This window comes from Perognathus longimembris, chromosome 7 (genome assembly GCF_023159225.1).
Source record: "Perognathus longimembris pacificus isolate PPM17 chromosome 7, ASM2315922v1, whole genome shotgun sequence".
NCBI lineage: Eukaryota > Metazoa > Chordata > Mammalia > Rodentia > Heteromyidae > Perognathus > Perognathus longimembris.
The window spans coordinates 3,652,315-3,676,499 of NC_063167.1; the positions used below are offsets into that span (position 1 = coordinate 3,652,315).

The window sequence follows — 24,185 nt, forward strand, 5'->3', positions numbered from 1 at the left end:
GGAAGGAAGAAAAGGAAGGGAGGGAAAAAAGAAAGGGAGGGAAGAAGGGAGGGAAGAAGGGAGGGAGGGAGAGAAGCTTGGGGGGGGGGAAGCTAGAAGATAAAAACAAACAGATGAGCAAGGCCACTAGGGCTGAGCGGGAAGCTGGGACAGGACGCCGGCTCTGCTCAGGCGGGGGCAGGAGCCTCACCTGACCTGCCCCACTTGTTCTTCTCTGGCCCACCGCACTGCTGCTTACTTAAGGAATGGAATAGGAATGGGGAGAGGCCGCCCGTGTTCACTAGCGTGGCTATGGCGCCACCCACTGGCAGAAGCCGGAAAGGCAAGGGCTGAAGCAAGACACTGCACCACCTGGTCTGGCAACACACCGCCACTTCTTGAGAACTGGCAAATCAGAATGCAGAATGAAACACAAGTCTCAATCGCCTGTTTGGGGTAGCAGTGACCTCTGTACCTCCGACACCAGGCACGCTGAGGTCATCTCTGCACCTGAGCTGGACAAGATGCCATACTCACTGTCAGGCAGGAAAGGGTGGCATGGTGTCAGGCAGAGGGAAGGGAAACCGGGAAGGAGGGCCAGACCAGAGCAGAGCCTGGGGCGCAGGGAGGATGGGCAGAGCAGTGGCCTCTGGGGAGGGGTGGGAAGAGACACCAAGGCTGGTCCTCTCCCTTCCTGGCCCCCTTGCCAATGCTGTGGGAGCGTTCACAAGGGCACTTGGTCTCCTGCTGTTACCAGGACAAGGTTAGATAGAAGACAGGAGCAGGGGGAAGACGCAAGACTCCAGGGAGCACCAGCCGTCCGTCTCCCATGGCGTCCACCAGGCCTGCCACCAGGACACCTAGCAACGCCTGGCACCCATCTTCTCAGGATTCTCTCAAACTCCGAGCACAAGGAGTGTCCAGCCAGGCAGGAAGCTCGCCTCTGCCTCTTCATTCCCAGGAGACCCTGGGAGGACAGCGTTGTGAGGTGGCTGAACCGCTAGCTGGTCAGCAGGGCCTCCCAAAGGTCTGGGGTACCATGGAAACCATAGGGCTGGCTTCCTAATGGCTCCCGAGACTTCAGAAAGAAAGCCCTGTCATCCTAGCATCTTGGGAGGCTGACACAGTAGGGAGGACCATGGTTCAAGGCCAGACCAGGCCAAAAAGTAAGTGTGCAAAACTCCTCAACTAACAGTTGGACATGGGGGGCATAGCAGCACTTGGATGTCATCCTAGTTTTGTACCCAGAAGGGAAGCAAGGTCTCATCTCAAAAATAACCCACAGCTAAGCACCGGTGGTTCGCTCCTGTAATCCTACTACTCAAGAGGCTGAGATCTGAGGATCCTCGTTCAAAGCCAGCCCAGGCAGGAAAGTCTGTGAGACTCTCATCTCCAATGAACTACCAGAAATCTGGAAGTGGTGCTGTGGCTCAAAGTGGCAGAGCACTAACTCTGAGCAGAAAAGTTCAGGGAATATGCCTAGGCCCTGAGTTCAAACCCTATGACAAAAGAGAGAAAAACTGGGAGAGTGAAGGGGTGACATTATCCAAAAAGAAATATACTGGGGCTGGGAATATGGCCTAGTGGTAGAGTGCCTTCCTTGTATACATGAAGCCCTGGGTTCGATTCCTCAGCACCACATATATAGAAAATGGCCAGAAGTGGCACTGTGGCTCAAGTGGTAGAGTGCTCGCCTTGAGCAAAAAGAAGCCAGGGACAGTGCTCAGGCCCTGAGTCCAAGGCCCAGGACTGGCAAAAAAAAAAAAAAAAAAAGAAAGGTACTTATTACTTGACTTATGAAATGGTAACCCCTCTGTACATCATCTTTATAATAACATTAAAAAAAAAAGCATAAAAAGGTCTGGAGGCATGGTTCAGTAACAGCAACACCTCGTACGTGGCAAGGCCCTGAGTTCAAGCTCTAGAAAAAAGAAACGAATAGAAAAGCTCTCGGCCCCTGGTTCGCACCTCAGCTCTGCAGCTTACTCGTCTGCAGCTTGGGGCAGCGGCACCCCGCTCCATCTCAGTCTCTGTGTAAATAAGCGGCACCTGTGGGCTGTCGCGATGACTTGGGTGGACACCCTGGGACGTGTCTCCCACAGACATCTGAGCACTGGAAGTGCGAAGCAAGTGGCATGTGTGGAACAGGTCTGCGGCCGGGAAGGTGACGGCTGACTCGTGTCACCGTCAGCCCTGGAGCCGAGAGCCCTGTGCCCCCAGGCCCTGCAGCTGGCAGCAGCTCGGGCGGTCCGGCAGCTCTGTGTGCCCTTGGGAAACCACAGTCCTTTCCGGGCCTCTGCTGGCTCACCTGTAAGATGGAGCTAAGAACGGTGCCAGCTGATGGCTGGAGAGACTGAAGGCAGTCGGGAGGGCCCCGGGCACGTGTTCCCTGCAGCGCGGCCGCTCGGCCGGCAGGACGCACGCCACGCCTAGGCTTGGGTGCTGAGTGTCTGTCTGCCTCGCCCCTAAGGCGCTTTTCCCTCCGGCAGGGAAGTGCCCTCTGGGGATCCGTCAGGAAGGACGCCATGGGTCAGAAGCCATACTGCAAAGAGGCCACTGGGCCCGGAAGGAGCAGCGCGGTGGGGGGGCAGGCTGGGTGCCAGGTTTCTGCAGAGTCTAGAAGCAACCGAGGGAGGGGCCTTGTGGGCGCCTGGGGAGGAGCAGCTCGGGCAGGGAGAAGAGCCAGGGCAAAGGCCCGAACGCAGGAACACAGCCAGAAGAGGACGGCACCCTGGGAGGAGGAGCCACAGCAGGTGGGGTCCCAGAGCTGGGGCCGGCTGCTCATTACCGAGTGGTGTGCGGACACAGCACAGACAGGGATGAAAAGCGCGTGCTGGCAGGACACCGCACTGTCGCATCTAGCTGAGGACAGGTGCTGACACGCCACCAGTGCTCAGAACGGGGACACGCCTCGAAGGTGGCACCGGCAGAACCTGCTGCCGAGCATCTGGGTGTGAGGCCCCAGATTCTGAGCCTCAGAGCCCAGGTCATTCTCAAAGGGGAGGGAGATTATGGGAGACCGAAAAGCTAAGTGCCCAGATGGGGCGAAGCCTGAGGGAGGCAAGGGGCACCCTCAGCACTCAAAACTCAGCCTCCTGGGACTGGAGGCCATCACCCCAAGGCTCTGGGAGCTCACAGACCCCTCCTAAGCCCAGAAATCTCTAGGTCATTATCCTGGAGCCCACCGATGTTGAGGCTTCTCCAAGCTAGGGAGCTGGAGCTCCTCTCCAGATGCCAGGCTCAGAGGAACAGCTTCAAGCGAGCTCCCGGCTGGACTCGGGACCCACGCCTTCGCTTTCTCCTGAAGGTCTTCACTAGGAGAGCACCCACTCCACTCCCGGGCCCCGCAACTGACTGCGGCCACCAGGTGGCGCTCTCTGCAGCGCTGGGTTGCAGCAGAGCTCCGCGGACACCGGAGCCACCTTTACAAAGTGGTCCTGGACAACGGCTCCACCCCACCAGCAGGCAAGGGCTCCCCGTCTAGCCCCACACGGCATTCCAGTCAGCCCCCCGCTTCGCGGGGCGGCGAGTGCCCGCGCCGTGGGGGCCTCTGGGCGGCGAACAGTCACGAAGGAGACTGTGTCCTACAACAGGAACTCAAAGGCTCCGTACCGCTTCTAGCACACAAGCACAGTGAGAAGACTCCGTCCACGGAGCCCGCGGCCCCCTCACGCGAACCTGGCAGCCTCCAGGATGGGGGAAGCCTCCCTGGGCTGCTGATCAGCCCCTCCCCAGGCATGGCTGGGCGTTCTCAGAGTTACTGCGGACGCTCTTCCAGTCCACCGTGATCAGGAGAGCGCGGCGGGCCACAGGCCGGTCGGGGGGCCTCTGGTTTCCCAGCACCATCGCAAGTCACGTGTGCATGACGCTGTCATCCATAAAGTGTGCGCCAGCGTCGCGTCTAAAGGGCAACACACATCCTTCGAAGCATTTCCTGGCTAACAATGCTAGCCACCACCCGCACCTTCGCACCGGCAGTCTGGCCGCTGCCTTTGCTGGCTGTTGGGGTACTGGATGTTGGGGGTGGGGGAGGAGGAGGAGGGAGCCACAGCAACTTTGAGTGAGACAACAGTGAGGTTTGTAGAGTGGATAGACTCTTCCTTTCACAAATGATTTCCCCGCAAGTCAGGCGCTGGCTGGCAGCTCACACCTGTAATTCTAGACAGTGGCTCAAAGCCAGCCCAGGCAGGAAAAGTCCATGAGACTCTCTCTCATCTCCAATTAAACACCAGAGAACCAGAAGTGGCGCTGTGGGCGCAAAGTGGTAGAGCACTACTAGCCTTGAGTGAGAGAGCTCGGGGACATCGTCCAGGCCCTGAGTTCAAACCCCATGTCTGAAAACAACAACAACAAAAACCAATTTCTCTGCAATGGACGGTGGTGCTGTCTGGGAATGCTTGGCCCCACTACAAAGCTTCCTACATTACAGAGTCAATTCTCTTAAATCCCGCAGCAGCTTTATCGACTCTCCTGGAATATGCTAATGAGCGCTCTGCTGTCGCTGTGCGCGGTGCGGGGCCTCTCCACCAGGAGCCACTCTTCCTCCCTTGTGAGGTGTCAGCTGTCAGGCCCCCCCTCCTGCTCTGGCTCCCTTGCTGCGTCCCTTCCTGCACGGACCTCCTGACCCCCAAAGGCGCGCCCGCGAGGGCAGTGATCGCCTTCCTTCAAGCTCCGGCTGCGGATGCTATTCGGACCCCCCCCCCACCAGTCAAGGGCATCCTCAAGGGCATCTACTCCCACATCCTTCCGGAAGGCTTCCGGTCTACCTGGCCTTTTCCATAAGCGACGACAGCTGTGGCCTTGTGAAGGGGAGTTTTTAAATAGCAGGATCTGAAGGGCGCTGGCACCACGGGGCCAGGCATCAGGCTCCGCACACATCTCCCCCAGAGCTCTTAAATGACAAGGTACATGGACGATGAGAATTTCTGTTTTGGTAGTGCTGGGATTTGCACTTAAGACCTCATGCCTGCTAGGCAGGCATCCTACGACTTGAATCACATCTCCAGCCCCTTCTGCTTTAGTAACTTGCTCTCTTTTTGCCAGTTCTGGGACTTGAACTCAGGGCCTGGGCACTGAGCTTCTTTAGCTCATGGTTAGCACTCTACCAACCACTTGAACTGCAGTGCCACTTCGGGCTTTTTCTGCTTATGTGGCACTGAAGAATGGAACCCGGGGTTTCATGCGTGCTAGGTGAGCACTCTACCACTAAGCCACATTCCCAGCCTGCTCTAGTAATCTTCTAAACAGTGCCTCACACGCTCCCCCCGGGACTAGCATCTGTCTGCGATCCTATCAGCTACAGCCTCCCACAGTGACTGGGACCACGAGTCCAGTGCTATGCAACGCTTGGCTTACTGACTGACAAGACTCACAACTTTTGGCATAGACTTGCCGGGAACCTCCCTGCGAGCCTCCTTCTCTGCCTCCAGAGTAGCTAGGATTATAGGCAAGCCATCACACCCAGCTGACAAGTTACTGATGGGGGGCGGGGGGGAGGCGATGCCAGTACTGAAGCTTGAACTCAGGGCTTTACACACTTGTTTGGCTTTTTCTACCAGTTGAACCACATCTCCGCTTCCACCTTTTTCTGCCTGGGCTGACTGTGAACCAAGATCTTTAAGAGCTCAGTCTCTGAGCAGCTAGGATTCCAGTTGTGAGTTACTGGAGCCCTACAAAAAAGTAATATTAAAAGAAAGTCGTGTCAACAGTGAGCTTAGAACACTGAGTTGAATCATGGAGTAAGCAGGTACGCTGCCCCCCAGGCCTTACTGCTCCAGGTGGAGATCACAGACAGAGGAGACTTCTTAAGGACTCCTAGCCTCTCTGGAATGATTTATAGAGTATAAGCAACTTAAAGCTGTGAGAGGCAGTCTGTCCTCTGGAGACTCGAGGCCTGCTCCCTGGCTGTGGAAGTCCTGAACAGCATCCTCCTGCAGTAGAAGACTGTGCTGTCCTCACTGACCACCCACCCGCTGTGCGGCGCGGGCCCTCTGTCTGCGATCCTGTGACCACACCGTCGTCAGTGATCCGGGCTCAACTTCTGAACGGCTGGCTGCAGACTCTCTATTGGCATCAGCTTTGCCTGCACTCCTACAGTAGAAGCAACTGTTTTCCTTAACCTCATGAGCCAACCTCTGCCAGCTTTGAACTTGGGTTTCGGCAGCTACGTCAGCTTTCCTAGGCTTCCTACAGGTGAGGCGGAGAGCCTAGCCCCCAGATAGGGTTTGGTTAAGGGAATGCCTGATCGATCTTCTGTCTGGAACACTCAAAACTACCTCCAGATCACAAATAAGGCTGCCTAGCTTTCTTCTTGTTCCTGTGTTCACCTGAGTACTACTCTAATTCCCTTCAAGAATTCTTCCTTCACGTTCATGGTATAGCTTTAGCCTGTTGGGCTTTCAATGCCTTCCTTGGTAAGCTTCATCATTTCTGGCATTTGGCTTTAAGAAACAGATGTGAGATTTGTCTTTTCGGCTGAACACAGAGAAAAGGCTGTTGTAATTACTGTCCTCATTTCAATCCGTGTCTCAAGGACTAGAGAAGCCCACAGGAAAGGAGACACGGAGGACCAGCTGGTGGGCAGTCAGAACACACACCACTGACTAAGGCAGGCCACTTCTATGAGTGTGGTGTACAGCGGCCCTCCCTACCCCTCCCTAGCTGCAGGGCAGGCAGCAGTGGGCCGTGTCCAGGCCTGGCCGCACAGGGCCTGCTGGGCTTTAGGGCCAGGAAGCAGCCGAGGCAGAGGGCCAAAGCATCTGTCTATGACACCGGACTCTCTGGTCAGGGGCAGAGGTGAGACCTAGGCCAAGGGCTGTCCATCGCCAGTACAGTGAGGCTCGCAAGCCTCCCAAGCCTCCCTACAAACTTCTTCGCCACGGTGAGGTCTGCTTCTGACCACAAGGGAGCCACCCGGTCAGGATGTGGCCTGTGCGGGCCAGGGCTCCACAGCAAGCAGTCCGGCTGGCTAGTGGGGAGGGCTGCAGTGGGCTGGCAACTTCGTATCTGGTAGCCTCCCACCCTCCTTGCTGAGGCCAGAAGCAAACCTCACCCCCAGGGGGCCCACCCGGGACTGAACCAGAGCATCCACAAGCCTACGAGGCCGGGTGGGCAAGGGAAGGGTTGGCTCCAGACCCAGGCTCCTGGTAAACTCCCTTCCTGACTCCCCACTGGCACGGCCCGCGGCTGGGCGGGGCCAGGGCACTCACCCCGTTCTGGCTGTTGCAGTGCCGGGTGCTGATGATGGCTCCCGCCTCCTCAATCATCTTCAGGATGGTTCCTCCGTGGACATTGCCAGCCACGTTGGCATCGTCCGGCCGCATGATCCTGGGGCAAGAGAGAGGATGGAGATGAGGCCTCCGGGACAGAGTACCCCCCATGCACAGCAGCCCCTGGGGGAGGAAAGAACGTCCCACACCGCTGGGCTCCTCTGGAGGGGGTGCCCCTCAGCGAGAGGACACAGGGGGGCTACACTGTCCTCTCGTGAAGCCAGAGAACCAGCCTGGCCATGGGGTCAGGAAGGGCTCAAAGCAACGGAAGGGAGGCAGCTTAGCCAGTGGGGTCCTTAGAAAGCACGCGAGATACACTGTGAGCCTCCGGATGCTAATCTCACCACCAGCATCCCATCAAGATCCCCAGAGGAGCGGGAGGGCACCTGCTGAGAACTGGACACAGTTCACATCTTTAAGACTTCTGGGCCCCGCCAGCAGGGGCCTATTGGCTCTAAACTTCCCCCAGGGTGCGGAAACCATCAATCAAGGAGCCCGAGGTGGTGCCCAAGCCCGGGGTAGAGGGCTAAGAGCTCCCCATGGCCAGGAAACACCACCTCCCCTCCCCAGAAGTCACGCTCGCCCTGGCTGCGGGCAGCCAGCCAGGCGGGAATCTCTGGAATCTCAAAGAGCGAGCTTGTTTGTTATTCCTACCCAGAGCAGCCCCAGGACAGCCTGGCACCTGCCCAGACAACACCTAGTTGATGAAACCCATAGTCACAGGTACTAGCTGGGGCTGGGAATGTGGCTTGGTGCTTAGCGCGCTTGCCTGGCATGTGTGAAGCCCTGGGTTTGAGTCCTCGGTACCACGTAAACAAAAATAACATGAAATAAAATTATTAAAAAGAGAAGCCAGGTGACGGCCAGCAGCCGGGTGGCCCTGCGTGCGGCTCCCACAGCCTGCCCCAGCCCCGCTGGCTGGCGAGGGGCCTCGGGCCGGCAGACTCCGGGCCCAGAGGCTCCAGGAAAGGCACTCAGCTAGCCGGGGATGCCGCCTCCTGCATGGCCACCCCTCTCCTGGCGAGGCCTGGCTGTCCTCCAGCAGCTGCAGTGGCTGGGCTGCTGACTCAGTCGCCGCCCTTCCTTTCCAATGCCAGCTACTCCTGGCCGACATGGGAACCCCACTGCCCTGGCAGCAAGGGGATGAGCAGAGCAGGCTGGGGGGGCTGCAGGCCAAGCCCCCCGGGGCCACTGCCCTCTGCAGCATCGTCGGGCGCGGGCAGCAGGCTCATGACCAGGGCACTTGGGAAGCTGAGCACACATGTGGCTAGGAGCCAACTCCAGGATCCTGGGCAAACTCCCCAGAGGAAGTGATACCTTGGCCACATCCTGTGGAGGCCCGGGGGGGGGGGCCTTTCCTTGGTGCCCCAAGGAAATGTCCCGACAAGAAGGGGCACTTCGGGGCTGGGGATATAGCCTAGTGGCAAGAGTGCCTGCCTCGGATACACGAGGCCCTAGGTTCGATTCCCCAGCACCACATATACAGAAAATGGCCAGAAGCGGCGTTGTGGCTCAAGTGGTAGAGTGCTAGCCTTGAGCGGGAAGAAGCCAGGGACAGTGCTTAGGCCCTGAGTCCAAGGCCCAGGACTGGCCAAAAAAAAAAGAAGGGGCACTTCAAGAGGGCCCCACCGCAAAGACATGAGCTGCACACAGCAAACCAACAGAGCTGGCACGTGGCCCACACAGGAGTTGAGGATGCAAGGAAGCAGGACAGAGGAGGGGCTCTTCTGGAAGACAGGAGGATCCCACACTCAGAAGGGTGTTTGCGCAGGGGCACCCCGGCTTCTGCCCTAGGTCCATGTTCTGACTCACTGCTCCAAGAGAGACCGTTGTAAGCAGGAGTGTGGGGACTGTGCTAACCACCCGGGCTGTGGAATAAGGACTCGGCTCCCCTGTAAGGCGTCTGAATTTTCTTCACCTCATCTCCACCGCCCTGCGGGGCTCCAAGCTGCACCTGCCTACCCACTGCTGTTCAAGCATACCTGGCCATCCCCACTGGCCTGCCCGTGTCCATCCCGTCCACCCAGCAATGTCAGAAGAGGAAGAGTGCATCTACCCACGGGGCAGCCGCAGTGACAGAGCCCCGTGGAGAGTGATCGGCATCCTCCACCACAACCCCCAGCGAGCGCACAGATGTGCCCAGGTCCAGGATGTTCCCTCGCCTGTGACTCCACACGCAAGGGAAAGCAGCGAGGTTCGTCTTTTATGCAAAGCCACCCGTGCAGAAGACTATCCAGCTCCTCAGTGCCCCCCACTAAAGATGGAGACGTTATACCCATACGACAGAATACCACTCAGCCTTGAGCAGGAACGCTCTGAGAAACAGGCTAGGTGAAATAAAGAACACAGGACAACGAGGACAAGGTGATCTGGGAGTCTGGGAGCTTCTTAGCACAGGCTCAGTGAGAGTTTCCATTTTAAGTCACCAAAGTGTTCAAAAGTCCCGAGAGCTCTCTGGCCATGTCCTGGGTCTCCTTCGGATCTGTCCCAGGAGCAGCCTGCGGCCAAGCCCTCCGTGTGAGGCGCTCTCCCTGCAGAAGGACCGGCAAGGGAGGAGCTGGCATTCTGGAGCAGAAAGGACAGGGGCCGGAACAGGCGGGGCGGGCCTGGGAGGTCAAGCCACTCCTGGGACCTTCCCAAGACAGAACTCAGCCTACGCCCTCACAGAGCCTGTGACCTGGCTTGAAATGGACCCTCCAAGTTCTCCACAGAGTTCTGTCTGTGCGTGTGATTATTTGGAACTAGATCAATGCTATGCAAATCGGCTCAGAGAATGATGTACTGCATTAGGGTTTGTATTCATCAAACTTTATTTTTTTTGTCCCTTGGACAAATACCAGATAGAAAACGTTTAAAAAGTATAAAGAAGACAGGCACTGGTGGCTCATGCCTATAATCATAGCTAATCAGGAGTTGAGGTCTGAAGATCACTGTTGGAAGCCAGCCCAGCAGGAAAATCTATCTTATCTCTAATTAACCACCAAAAAAAGCCAGAAGTGGAGGTATGGGTCAAGTGGTGGAGTGCCAGCCTCGAGTGAAAAAAAACTAAGGGACAGCACAAATAAATAAAATAAGGAGTAAAGACTTACTCTGAGGGGGCTGGGGATATGGCCTAGTGGTAGAGTGCTTGCCTCGTATACATGAAGCCTTGGGTTCAATTCTTCAGCACCACATATATAGAAAATAGCTAGAAATGGCACCGTGGCTCAAGTGGTAGAGTACTAGCCTTGAGCAAAAAGAAGCCAGGGACAGTGCTCAGGCCCTGAGTTCAAGCCCCAGGACTAGAAAAAAAAATTTCTTACTTTGGCTCTGTCTCAGAGGTTTCAATCCATGACCAGCTGGATCACTGCTATGGGCAGAATATCCTGGCATGTGGCAGAGACTCAGTTTATGGTGACCAAGAAGCACAGAAAATATGGGAAGGGGCCAGGGCAAGACACACCCTCAAAGACACTCCCCCCCCCCCACCAGGCCTCCCTTCCACAGTTCCAGCACCTCCCAAGAGCTTACTCAAACTTTAGAGTCCATAAATGAATTAAACCACTGATTAAGGGAAAGCCCTTGGGAGCCAGTCTCCCAAAGCCCACCTTCAAACATTGCTTATATTGGGACCAAGCCTTCAATACAGGAGATCTTGGGGGTAACCTTTCAGATCCAAACCATTACAGAGTAGGCCCTAATCCAATGAGTAACACCCCGCACACCCTACACACAGGGAAAAAGAAAGCCATGTGAACACAAGACAGAGTCCAAGTGATGTAGCCACAAGCCAAGGACGCTGAGCTTGCCAGGAGCCTAAGAAGCTGGCACGAAAGACTTCCTTCCTAAAGCCTCTGAGAGGGGCTGGGAATGCGGCCTAGTGGCAGAGTGTTCGCCTAGCACGCACTAAGCCCTGGGTTCAATTCTCAGCACCACATATACAGAAAAGGCTGGGAGTGGTGCTGTGGCTCAAGTGGCAGAGTGCTAGCCTTGAGCAAAAAAGGAAGCCAGGGACAGTGCTCAGGCCCTGAGTTCAAGGCCCTGGACTGGCCGAAAAAAAAAAAAAAAAAGCGAAAGCCTCTGAGAAAGCAGAGCCCCGCCGCACTTTGCGTTCAGCCTGTGTTCTAGATGGCAAGAACACATGTGTCATTGACCGCCTGTGCTCACCACACCCTCGGTGGCAGCGGTGACTGGCACGGGTGGCCAGCAGGGCTCTGGCGCTGCAGCCTGGAAGCCCGGATCAGCCCCCAGCCCCAGGCCCCCAGGCCCCGCCAGCGCAGGCCTGGTCCTGGCACTGTCACTTGGCAGCAGCCCAGGGGGCCCCAGCCCCTGCCCGGCCCTCCCACAGCCTGCAGAGAGGGTGGCCGGCATCTCTGATTCTGCTTTGAAAATGTCAGTGCTAAAATTAAAACATTGCTGCCTGAAAACCATGGCAACCAGGGGTGTGGCGTGCCCGGCTTCCTCTCCTCGCGGTGAGTGCGATAAGTGAAGCGGGAGGCCACATCCAACAGTCAGGCTGACAGCGGGCCCCGTCCTCTTGAGGTCCCCGTGGTGCCCGGCCGCCGTGAGGCTCACGGTGAGCCGCGAGGGGCTAGGGGCAGGCAGCGGCGCAGGGCAGCGCGCGATCGGGCTGGAAGCTCAGCCCAGGAGATGGCCAGACGGCCCCTCCCTCGTAGAGGTAGAGGTGCAGCGCAGGCTAGAGGCCCTGCGTGGGGCCTGTGAACCCTCGGAGCTTCCTTGGGAACAGGTGCCTTGGTCAGGAACATGAGGGACAGGGATGATCCGTGTGTGTGTGTGTGTGTGTGTGTGTGTGTGTGTGTGTGTGTGTGTGTGAACAGGTGCCTTGGTCAGGAACATGAGGGACAGGGATGCTCTGTGTGTGTGTGTGTGTGTGTGTGTGCGCGCGCGTGCCGCTCCTGACACTTCGGATGGGTGGGGAATGGACCAGAGGCGCCCCATGGGGTCCTTAGACCAGCATCCACTAACACTATAGACCCAAGTCTGACAGCTGGGGAGAAAGGAGAGCAGTAGCACCAGCAGTGTGAGCAGAGGGCGCAGGGGAGGGGCTGGGGGGAAAGACAGCTGCCTTGACCCCAGGACTCAAGCTGAGGTTCCTCTGACCCATCCAGACTCCACCAGGTCACTGGGGCTGGACCTCCGGGCCCAGCTCTGGCTCGGGATCCGCAAGCTCAAGGCCAGGCGGGCACTTCCGCTGGCCTTCGCGGAGACACGCGGCCAGCCAGGCACAAGGCTCACGGCTCTACCGACCCTCCTCCGAGTGCCCCCCGCGGCAGCGTGGCCAGGGCTGAGATGGGCAGTACCTGCTCAGCTGGGAGGCCATGGCAGCGGCGACGCCCCAAGCTCAGGTCCAGAGTAAGGCGAGGCAGGCAGCGGCAGGCAGCATCCGGGGCCACTCAGCCCTCCCCACTGCAAGGGCCGAGTTCAGGCCTGCCTGGCTCAGAACAGCCCCAGCTCTCTGCAGGTCACACTGGGCTTGGGAGGGAGCAGCCAGACTGACATCCTGGGCTGCCCAATCTAAACAGGAAGAGTTTGTGATCGTCATGGAAACCTTGTTTTATAAACTACTACAACTAGGCCCTCCAACTGCCGTGTCAGGAAGGCAGGAAGTAGAAGGTGTTGCTGAGCTGAGTGGCCTACAGGGTGACGTCTGGGGGCTGCTGTCCCTAACAGGGTGACGTCTGGGGGCTGCTGTCCCTAACAGGGTGACGTCTGGGGGCTGCTGTCCCTAACAGGGTGACGTCTGGGGGCTGCTGTCCCTAACAGGGCAGACGGCCCACTTGGGCTCTCTCAGCCAACGCTGGCCCCAAGCCAGGCCCTGCCACTACCACCCAGAGATCCTGAAGCACAGACAGAGCATCACCAACCCTGGAAAGGAGGCCTCAAGATCTGAAATAAGTCCCAAGGACCCAGGGTCTGGGGGATGGGTGGAAGGGGAGTTGGCTAACACCAGTGCCCATCTGCCCTCACACAGCCTGTTTCTGAGGACAGGGTACTTGTCTCAGGCTCCGCAATTCCAAACCTTCAGCAGACGGAAGTTCCCTGCCTCGGTGGGCTTTGGACTGCAACGCACAGATCTCAATTCAAAGCCAGTGCGAGCAGGAAAATCTATGAGACATTACCTTGTTAGTTTTCTGGTTATCAAAAGGCCAGAAGTAGAGCTGTGGCTCAAGCAGAGCACTATCCTTGAGCACAAAAGCTAAGGGATAGCATCAAACCCCAGGACCAGCACAAAAATGAAAAAGGCTGGGCTGGGAGTATGGCCTAGTGGCAAGAGTGCTTGCCTCCTACACATGAAGCTCTCGGTTCGATTCCCAGCACCACATATATGGAAAATGGCCAGAAGGGGCGCTGTGGCTCAGGTGGCAGAGTGCTAGCCTTGAGCGGGAAGAAGCCAGGGACAGTGCTCAGGCCCTGAGTCCAAGGCCCAGGACTGGCCAAAAAAAAAAAAAGAAAGAAAAAGGCTGAAGAGCTCAGGTCAGCTTAGGCCAGTGGCCCCTCCTGCCAGCACACAGCCCTTTATCAAGGGGCCTCTTCTGTTCTTTTCACTTCCTAATTGGGCGACCTTCTGGTAAAAGCAGCCTACATTAATTATTACCGAAAGTACAAGTGCCCGTGTTTGTAAATCCTCTCATCTAAAGAGGAAGGAGGAAACTGTGGGGCCACAGGTAGAATGTGGGTGCTGCCCCGGCCCTGGTGGCCCTGCCTGGCCAGAGTGGGAAGCGAGAGGACAGGCTGACCCGGCTTCGGCCAGCACAGGGACGTGGAGCCCCTGGAAGCCAGGAGAGGAGATTCTGAATGGTCCTCCAACCCAACCTTGGCATCTCTCAAGAGGGCAAGGCAGAGGCTGAGTCCCCGCCCATCCCCACAGCCCGCAGGCCCCTGCCCGTTAGTGAGGCTCCTCGGTCCTTGGTTCAGGGAGCTCACTCCTCCATTCACTGAAAGCACTGTGGAGAGGCCACTGCAGTGCTGGCTACAGGGGAAAGCGCTTCAAACACATGCCTGGGAAGGGGAGACCCCTCTGCCTGTCACCTCCCCTGCCCCCCATGTTGTATGCTCCAGACAGAAGAGGGTGTCCACCCTCAGGGCAGCTCAATGTCCAGAATCTTCCTATTCTGATCAGCAGGGGAAAGGCTGGACAGCAGCCCAACTCTCTTATCCCTGCCCCATCCTGGACCGAGAATCCAAAGTGGAGCTTCCATACAGCTCAGGCCCAGAAAGTTCCCTACAGATCCTAGGATTCCCCCTCAAACTGGGGAGCCCAGGAGTCCCAGGGCCACAGACCAGGTCCAGTCAAGTCCATCTTGAAAAGGTTATGGGGTACCCATTCCAGCAAGCCCCCCAGAACTCGGAGTCCAGACCCCCCAGCTCTGCCTGCTTGTGTATACAGAGCAGGTCTTCTCCAAACACCCCTCCGCCACCCACAGTCCTAGGGCTCCTCTCAGCCCCAACTCACTGCTTGGCCTTCTCCCCAAGACAGGCATCGGGGATCCCCTTCCTGAGGGCCTGGAGAGACAAGGCTCGCCGTAGTGTGAGCATGGTCTTCCTGGTCTCCACTGCTACCTCCCCAAGCTGCAGCCAGAGAGACCTCGGGACGGTGCCTCAACCCCCAATTGCTGCCCTTTGGACTCGGCCCCAGCCCTCCAGGCGGACATTGCTGCCTCCCTAGGCAACTCCAGCCTCCTCCTCCACACGGCCCCAGCCTAAGCTGCGTCAGGCCACCGCCCACCCTCAGGGAGCAGGGAGCATACCAGGCCTCCACAGTAACACTGGCTCACACCCCGGACAGAAAAGGACTTGTAAATGACTCGGCCTCGTGAATAATCTCAAAGTCAAACAACTGTGAGACGCTTCCCTCCGTCCACTGAACTCAGCAAAGCCATTGTAAATGGTAAAGTCAAATGAGGGAAAACTTTCCTAGCAGCGCTACTCAGTCATCAAAAGGCAGACACAACCCATGTGTCCATCACTGATAGGCAAATAAACAACGTGTCCACACGAAAGTTTATTATTCAGGCAAGAATAGTTAAACTATAACCCCAACTACTCAGGAAGCTGAGATCTGAGGATCAAGGTTTGAAGCCAGCCCAGGTAGGAAAGTTTGTGAGATTCTTAACTCCTGTTAAGATCCAAAGAAAGCCAGAAGTGACTCTGTAGCAAGTGGTAGAGCACAAGCCCTGAGCAAAAAGAACTCAGGGGCAGGGCCTAGGCCCTGAGTTCAAGCCCCAGTGACACACACACAGACACAGACACACACACACACACACACACACACACACGAGTCAATATGGGTGATCTCTCTCTAGAGCTGTCGCACAGATCAAACACATGGATTCAGGGTGCAGGTAGAGACAGGCTGCCCTCTACTCTGGCTGGGGGCGGGGGTGGGGTGCGCGAATGACTGGGGGTGCATGACAGAGCCCTCTAAACACTCAGCCTTGCTCCAGAAAGGCGCTCTCAAGATTCAGTCCAACCAACACACAGCTGGGCAGAGGACTGCGGCTGCAAAGCGGAGTAGACTCATGAAGCCGAGATCTGAGGACTGTGGTTTCAAGCTAGCCCGGCTGACCAGTCTGAGAGACTCTCATCTCCAGTTAACCAGCAACAGTGGGGCCAGAAGTGGAGATGTGGCTCAAGGGGTAGGACTCCATGCTTAAGCAAAAAAGCTGAGCAAGACTGAGGCCCCGAGTTCAGGCCTCACTGTTGGGAGTCTGACGGGGCAACAAGCTGCTGCCTCTCCTCTCCCTCCCTCCCTCCCTCCTTCCCTCCCTCCCTCTCACACCCACCCCAGCAAGCACCAAAGGGAACCAAGGTCTACGTACAGATTAGTGGAAAAGGAGATGCACGAGCACCTAGAGCAGCAAGCAGAGGTGCTGAGAGGGGTGAATGCCTGGGGGGCTGTGTATCCCCGGCCCCCGGCCCCCAGCATCGGGCCCGGGTCCTCTCCCCAGCCCCTTACGCCATCGGGCGACTCCATCGAGCTGTCAGAGGCTGCCCCCTGCGCCATGGCGTATCCGCTCTGCTGACTGGATCTCTGAGAGGCTAATTTGGCCTTCTGAGGGTCTGCTCAGCGAAAGACAAGTGGGAAACATTCCCGTACAGAGGAAACAGTAAGAAAAGCTGGGCCAGGGTGGCTCACAGCTGGAGGCCAGCCAGGGTAGGCAAGTGCGTCCAAGTCTTATCTCCAACTAACAAGCAAAAGGTTGGACGTGGAGGAGCTGCTCAAGTGGGACAGTGCCGGCCATGAGCAGGAAAGGCTGAGCGAGAGCTTGAAGCCCTGAGCTCAAGCAACAGTATGGGCACACACAAAAAAACTATTTTATTTTTTTTTAAGATTATGCCCAGCCAGCTGCCCGTGGCTCATGCCTATAATCCTAGCTACTCAGGAGGCTGCGAGCCAAAGACTGCTGTTTAAAGCCAGCCTAGACAGGAAAGTCCGTGACACTCTTACCTCCAATAAACTACCAAGAAAAGCCAAAAGCTGATCTATGGTACAAGTGGTAGAGCACTAGCCTTGAGCACAAAAGCTCAAAGACGGCACCCAGGTCCTGTGTTCAAGTACCAGGACGGGTACCAAAAAGAAATAAATGAACAAATAAAAAATCATGCTCACAGCTGACAAAAAGACGGAGGAACTGGAACACTCCCTTAAGCAGCTAGAGATACAAGCACTGGAACTTCAGAAACAGGTCAGTCACTTTGTCTACAAGACCACAGAAGCCTCAAACTGGGAACACTCCAAAGGTCCCTTTCCCCAGAGAACAAACTATGATACATCACAGCAGAGTAAGAAGCAACATGCCAGCCAGAGAAAGGGAAAAACACAAAAACATGCCTAACCTCTGATCACTGCACCAGCCAAGAGGCCAGCAAGACATGTGGTGTGATTCGTGGTTTTTTGTTTTTGTGGTGCTGGGGATCAAACTCAGGGCCTTCCCATGCTAAGTAAATGCTCTACATCCCCAGTCCTTGGTCGTGTGTGTGTGTGTGTGTGTGTGTGTGTGTGTGTGTGTGTGTGTCAGTCCTAGGGCTTGAACTCCAGGCCTGGGGCTGTCCCTAAGCTTTTGGCTACAAGCTAGCATTCTACCACTTGAGCCAGAGCTCCACTTCTGGCTTTTTGATAGTTAATTGGAGGTAAGAGTCTCATGGACTTTCCTGCCCCAGGCTGGCTTTGAACTGCAGTCCTCAGATCTCAGTGTCCTGAATAGCCAGTGCCCAGCATCCACCCTTGGTCCCTTAAGACAGGGCCTCACTCTGTAGTGCAGAAGGAACCAGAACTCATGATTGTTCTACCTCTGCCTTCCAAGAGCTGGAATTACAGACATGTAGCAACATGCTTGGTATTTGACTCCATTTTTATAAAATTCTAGAAACTGCCAACCACAACAGACAGCAAGCAGAGGAGCAGGAGATGAAAGGGGCAGAGGGAGGGGGTAAGGGAGGGAGGCAGGCATGAACAGGAAGGAGCTCTCAAGGTATTGGACGTGTTTGTTATCTTGATTGTGGTGATGGCCTCACAGGTATACACATATATAGGGGGTAAAGTTGATCACACTATACACTTTTAAGTACGCACAGTCATATAATTGCACCCCAATAAAGCAGCTTAAACAAACATCCTTCCCACCCCACTTGATTGACCTTTAAGAACCAAAGTTAGTTTCGAATGCCTTGAGTCTCTACTTGAGGCACCGACCCAGGGCATTTCCGGAACTCAGCTAATTTCCCAACTGCACTGAAGTCATCTGGGGCTTTCCGTGCTCCTAAGGAGAGGTGGGAGAGATGCAGTCCCCCCCCCCCCCCCCCGTCACATAGGCAATCCTAAGAGCTCGGCCACCCACACTGTCCAGCACCACCCTGGCATTGCTCAAGCCCCGGATGCCCACTGGACTGGTGGAGACACCCTGGGACAGACCAGCAGGTCCGGAGCACTCCTCGGACTAATTTCAGAGTGTGGGGTGGCCCTGAGTAAGGAAACTAGAGCCCCTGGGCAGTGGTCTTGGGGAAAGCCTGGCCCGCGGGCAGGAGCCTTCCCGGCCGGTTGGCTGGACGGGCCCAGCGCACATGGATTGGAAACGAAGGCCGGGCTCATGGACATCACGGGTCCCCGGGTATGCTGCAGGGTCTTGGCCAGCCAGTGGAGGGCACAGGGCAGGAATGACAGTCCCTAAGGCCGGGGCATCCACACTGACCTGCAGGAGGCGCTCCCACGGGGAGCACCTGAGGGAGACACGGTTCAGAGAAGAAGCCAAGGGTGGCCTTGGCCAAGACTGATGACCCCTCTCATCCTCATCAGCCACAGGGCTGGCGGGCCAGGTTTCTGAAGTCTAAGTCAGTTCTGAGCTAGGCACTGGTGACTCATGCCAGGAACCCGAGCTACTCAGGAGGCAGTTCAAAGCCAGCCCAGCTGGGGATATAGCCTAGTGGCAAGAGTGCCTGCCTCAGATACACGAGGCTCTAGGTTCGATTCCCCAGCACCACATATACAAAGCCAGCCCAGGCAGAAAGGTCCCTAAGACTCCTATCTCCAAATAACCAGCAGAATGGCAGAAGTAGAGCGACTCAAGTGGAAGAGCACCAGGCTAGGCAAAAACAGAAGACCTGAATTCAAGTCCCGGCACTGGCCCCGCCCCTTCATGCCCCCCCCCCCCAAAGAAACCCAGTTCTGAGAAAGACACTGTTAAAGAGAATGAAGAGACAAACTAAGAGCAGGAGAAAACACATCCAATCAACTATTTGTATCCAAAATAACAAGGAGCTTTTTTCTTTTTACATAGGGTATGGCGACAAAGCCCAGGCTGACCTCAAATCAATCTCCTGCTTTTGCCTCCCAAGTACCAGGACTGCAGGTGTGCACCACTGGACTTGGCATCAGAACACTCTGAAAACTTCAAAATAAAGAGAACAAGCCCTGGCTGGGGTGTGGCTCTGTAGTAGAGCACTTGCCTGGCATGCCCAAGATCCTGGGTTAGATTCCCCTCTACCATCAAAACAAAAATAAAGTTACAAGTTAAGAAAATACTAGTAAAGTTTTCCTATACCACGGCTAAGCTGGGCAAGCGTTTGCTGCTCTGTGGGCACCACTCCTTCTAAGAGTTTGGCTGTTGTAAGGACCACACCAGGTCCAGCCTACTGACATTATAGGGAACCCAGATGTCAACCACACAGAAACCAACACCAAAAGCAATTTAGTTGTTAAAGCGGAGGTCCTGATACAAGGTCCACCAAAGTCAACAGTGACAAAACAGCACAGAAACAAAATAAAACAATCTGACACTTGCTGGAAGCAATGGCTACCAGTTACAAAGCTGGATCTCCACCTGACACTTCAAATGACTGTGCCAACACAGCACCTGAGTGCCCAAGAGAGAATGGAGTATGTAACTAGCTCAATAAGGGCGAGAATCAAAGTCAAGGTGGGGCAGTGGTCCCAACTACTCAGAGCTCTCAGACCAGAGGATCACTTCAGCCCAGGAGCTTGAGGTCAGCCTAGGCTACGCAGCAAGATCTCATCTCAAAACAAAACAAAAGAGCAAGATGCAAAGCACCATAACCGGAACTGAAACCTCGTTGTACCACACTGCTCAATGATAATAATACTAGTATACTAAGAAGAAAAGAATGGCTGGGGACATGGCTCAAGTGGTAGAGCAGTTTCCTAGTCACATACCAGGTCCTCAATTCAATCCCTGGAAGGGGAGGAGAAGGGGGGGGGGGAAAGGTGGGGAGAGGGAACTGCTTCAGTGGCCAGCATTCCCCTAGCTGGTGATGCACGAGGGCAGAGCGGGACGGGACGGGACGGGACGGGGCGGAGAGTCCAGCCCCCTTTGCTTACATGACAGGACTCACACATCATGAGCCTTTCCAGGTGTGCACACAAGCCCTGCAGGACAGGTACGACAGGCCTGGGACACCCACAGCGGGAGCGTCACCCAGCCCTCCTGGCATCAGCTCCAGGAAGCCCCAGCTATGGAGCTACCTTACCCCAGAGCTTCACACCACCTTGACGGTGGTGGCCAGGTCACCCTCCCCTGTCCGTCTGGAGGGTCCATGCTGTTCCCACCATCTGCACCCCTTCCCCAAGCACCTGCTCTGGGTTATGGCTGACAGACAGGTCCAGAGGACTCAGTTCCACAAAGGCTGGATCTAACGCCATTTCACTGACCTTGGGCTCATCGCTTCTGCCCTCAGTTTCCCCACCTGAACAACAGAGACAATGGTCCCCAAGAGCTGCAGGAAGGTGGGGAGCATGGAAGGACCAACCTGCCTGGGGCCCCAGGATGTCGGTCCCTCACACTACAAGGTCACAGGTGGAGGGTGGAAAATTTGTTTGGCAAATTAGTTCTGGGTAGTGCAGGTCTCAACTCAGAACTAGCTCCCCAGTCCAGTTTCAAATTCTGATTTGCCTAAGTCTCTCGTGCCTAATCCTGAGGTAAGGGCAACGTCATGCCTGCTCCACGCAGACTCCCCACTGCGGGGTTTCAACAGCTGCAGGCCCGGGCATACCTGCTGGCCCTGGGCAGCTGAGGGCCTGGGGGATTTACAGACATGGTGACAAGGGGCAGGGCTGACAAGGCCTCCCAGGGGGACCTGCCCAGTGGGTGCCTGGACAGCAGAAGCCCCCCCCCCCACTTTCCCTAGGATAAGCTAACAGTAGGGAGGAACAGCTGGCAGGGAAAGAAAGGCCAGTGGGGAGAAGGTCAGCATTGTGGCGGCTGAGGGAGGGGAAGTTGAGGGCATCGCACGCAGCCGGGCTGCCCTGGATGGGCGGGGGAACAGGATTCTGCACATGGACTTCCCTAGCTATCCTCAGGGCCACGGTAAGTGACCCAGGAAAATGAGAGTCAAAGAAAGGGAGCTTCTAAGCTAGAGCCAGCCTTGAGCCAGGACCATGGTTTCAAGCAAGTAGCAACTCTCAAAACCAGTTTCTCGGACTGGGAATGTGGCCTGGTAGTAGAGTGCTTCCCTGGCATGCATGAAGCCCTGGGTTCGATTCCTCAGTACCACATACACAGAAAAAGCCAGAAGTGGTGCTGTGGTTCGTGGGGTAGAGTGCTAGCCTTGAGCAAGAGAAACTTAGGAACAGTAGGCTGAGTTCAAGCCCCAGGAATGGCAAGAAAGAAAAAAAAAAGTTTCTCACTAGGCACCAGTGGCTCACACCTGTAATCCTAGCTACTCAGGAGGCTGAGATCTGAGGATCACAGTTCAAAGACAGCCCAGGCAGAAAAAGCCGTGAAATTCACATCTCCAATAAACTACTCAGAAAAAGCTGGAAGTGGAGCTATGGCTCAAGAGGTAGAGTGCTAGCTTTGAGCCCAAAGAGGCTCAGGAACAGCCTACAGTCCCTCAGTTCAAGCCCCAGTACTGGCAAAAAGATAATAATAATTTTCCCAGTCTATAAAGATGTATATTCGCCTGTAAAGAATAAAGTGGGGCCAGGGACCAGTACTCATGGTTATAATCCTAGCTACTTAGGAGGCTGGGATCTGAGGGTCACAATTCAAAGTCAGGCAGGCAGGAAAGTCTATGAGACTCTTACCTCCAATTAACCACCAGAAAACCAAAGTAGAGCTGTGGCTCAAAGTGGTAGAGCACTAGTCTTGAGCAAAAGGAGCTCAGGGACAGTGCCCAGGTCCTGAGTTCAAGCCCCATGACAAAAAGAGAATAAAGCTGGACCCCTACCTCATAGCATAACAGCTAAAACAATTAACTCGAAATACCTAAATGTAAGAACTGAAATGATAAAAAAAAAAAAAAGCTTAAATGGAAACATACAAGTACATCTCTGTCGCCTCTGATTTGGCAATGACCTTTAGATGTGATAACAACAGGACTATTATCAACAACAATAACAAAGCACTGATAAATCAGACTGATTCCTCTTTGTAGTGCTGGAGATCAAACCCAGGGCCTTGTGTAAGTTAGGCAACCACTCTATCACTATGCCACATCCCCAGCTCAAAATTGTAGAAATGGACTCAGGATGTAAGTATTAGTACACACCTGTCATCTTAGCACTCAGAAGGCAGAGACCTGAGCTTTACAGCAAGACACTGGGGCTGGGGATTGAACTCAGGTCCTTGTGCTTGCTAGGCAGGAGCTGTACCACTTGAGCCAAATTTCCAGCCCCTTTTTGCCTTGGTTATTTTTGAAGAATGACCTTACTTCATTCCTAGGCCATCCTGGGCCATGATCTGCCCTCTTTTGCTTTCCCACGTCACGGGGTGAGAGGTGGGGCCGTGGTGCTTTCCCAGAGCTGAAGTAACAGGCCACCACGCCACCACGCCCAGACACTGAGGAAGATGAAGTCACAAACTTCCAGCCTAGAGTAATCTCCCATCTCTGCCTCTCAAGTAGCTGGGATTACAGGCTTGAGCGGCCCTCCTAGCAGAGTGTCCAGGTTTATAAGACCAAGTGTTTTGGAAACAGGATGTAATAAGAATGCACAACATGACTGTAATTTGAGCTGCACAACCAAACTATATGGTACATGTATTAAAAACACACGCACACACACACACACAACTTTTTTTTGTGCTATTCCTAGGTCTTTAACTCAGGGCCTGGGTGCTGTACCTGAGCTTCTTTTGCTCAAAGCTAGCACTCTATATCTTGAGCCACAGCTCCACTTCGGATTTTCAGTGGTTAACTGGAGATGAGATTCTCATGGATTTTCTTGCCCAACCTGGTTTTGAACCATAATCCTCAGATCTCAGGCTCCTGAGTAGCTAGGATTACAGGCACCAGCCACCAGTACCTGGCAGCAAAACTTTTAACAACTACAAAAAACAATTTTTTAATGACTAGAAAAAGTTAATTGAAAAAGTATCTGCAAATGGCTCCCAGCCTTTCCCTACTACAATCAGTCCATCACAAAGGACACAACACAGGAGCAAATGAGAGGGGACACAAACTCGTATCCACAATATACGAGGGGCTTTTCCATCAATGGAGGGAAAAAAAAAAGAAACCAATTACAGGCAAAGGACCGAAATCACACAAACACATGTGCAGTATCATTACCATCGAGGAAATGCAGGTCCACGCTAGAATGGGAGACCACAGCTACGGTAAGGACGACAAAGCGGGGCTGGGGGGGGGGAGACACAGAGACGCCGCAACCACACACCGCTGGGGTGCAAAGCAGTGCCGACCTACAGAGAGCAACTCCTGCCGCGCCTCAAAAGCATCCCTGAAAAGTGGGTGCACCTAGTGCGGTAAGCCAAGCTCAGAGACAAACCGCACACGTTTCCTCCCATCCTCAGAAGCTAGCACTCAAATAGAGAGAGACATGGTAACCTATACAGGACTCTGGCAATCACACACGGCCAGACTAAAGGAGGACACTCTAAGGGGAAGAACCCAGAACACTCAAAATACAATGAAAAGTAACTTATGAAAATGAATTCCCAAAGATGGAGGCATGGGGGTTTTGGTGGTAATGACGGTTGTTTTTTGTCTTTTGGGTGGGGGGCGGGGGACAAAGAGGCATACAGAAATGGAGGAAGGAAAGATGAACCACCGCAGGCACGGCCCTCGGTGGGTACGACGTGGAAAAATGAACTATGCAACTGTGGGCAGGGCGGGAGGGGAAACGGGGAGAGTGAAGGAAGGCGGGGTGGTGCTCATTACCTAACTCAGGAGGGGTAACTCCCCTGTAAACACCATAATAACAACAATAAAATGATACTATCTTTTTAAGAAGCTTCCCTGAAGTGTGGCGGCAGGCCCGGGGGAGGGGAAGGTGGGCAAAGGCCGTCCTGACCGTCAGCGTCCACGTGTGAACACGGAGCCGGTAGCTTGAAGAATGAGTGGGGCTGAAACCCCTTTTTGCTGCTTCAAAATAAACACATAATAAATAAAAGTTACCCCAGACCTGCCTGTCCTGCTCCTGGGGGAGCCTTTGTACTCGCTCCCTGCCCAGCCCCTTCACTCAGCCTC

General features: G+C 55.2%; 1 protein-coding gene across 3 annotated transcripts in view; it reads right to left on the bottom strand.

The window, feature by feature from the left end:
• Acot7 (acyl-CoA thioesterase 7) overlaps window positions 1-24,185 on the bottom strand; it is an 80,265-nt gene that overhangs the window by 43,989 nt on the left and 12,091 nt on the right. For 2 of the 3 annotated variants that reach the window (XM_048350145.1, XM_048350144.1), the window contains one exon: window positions 7,188-7,305. In XM_048350145.1, coding sequence (XP_048206102.1) covers window positions 7,188-7,305 — 118 coding nt within the window. Of the gene's footprint in view, window positions 1-7,187; window positions 7,306-14,700; window positions 14,815-24,185 lie in introns of those variants that run through there. The other variant, XM_048350146.1, reaches the window with a different exon arrangement.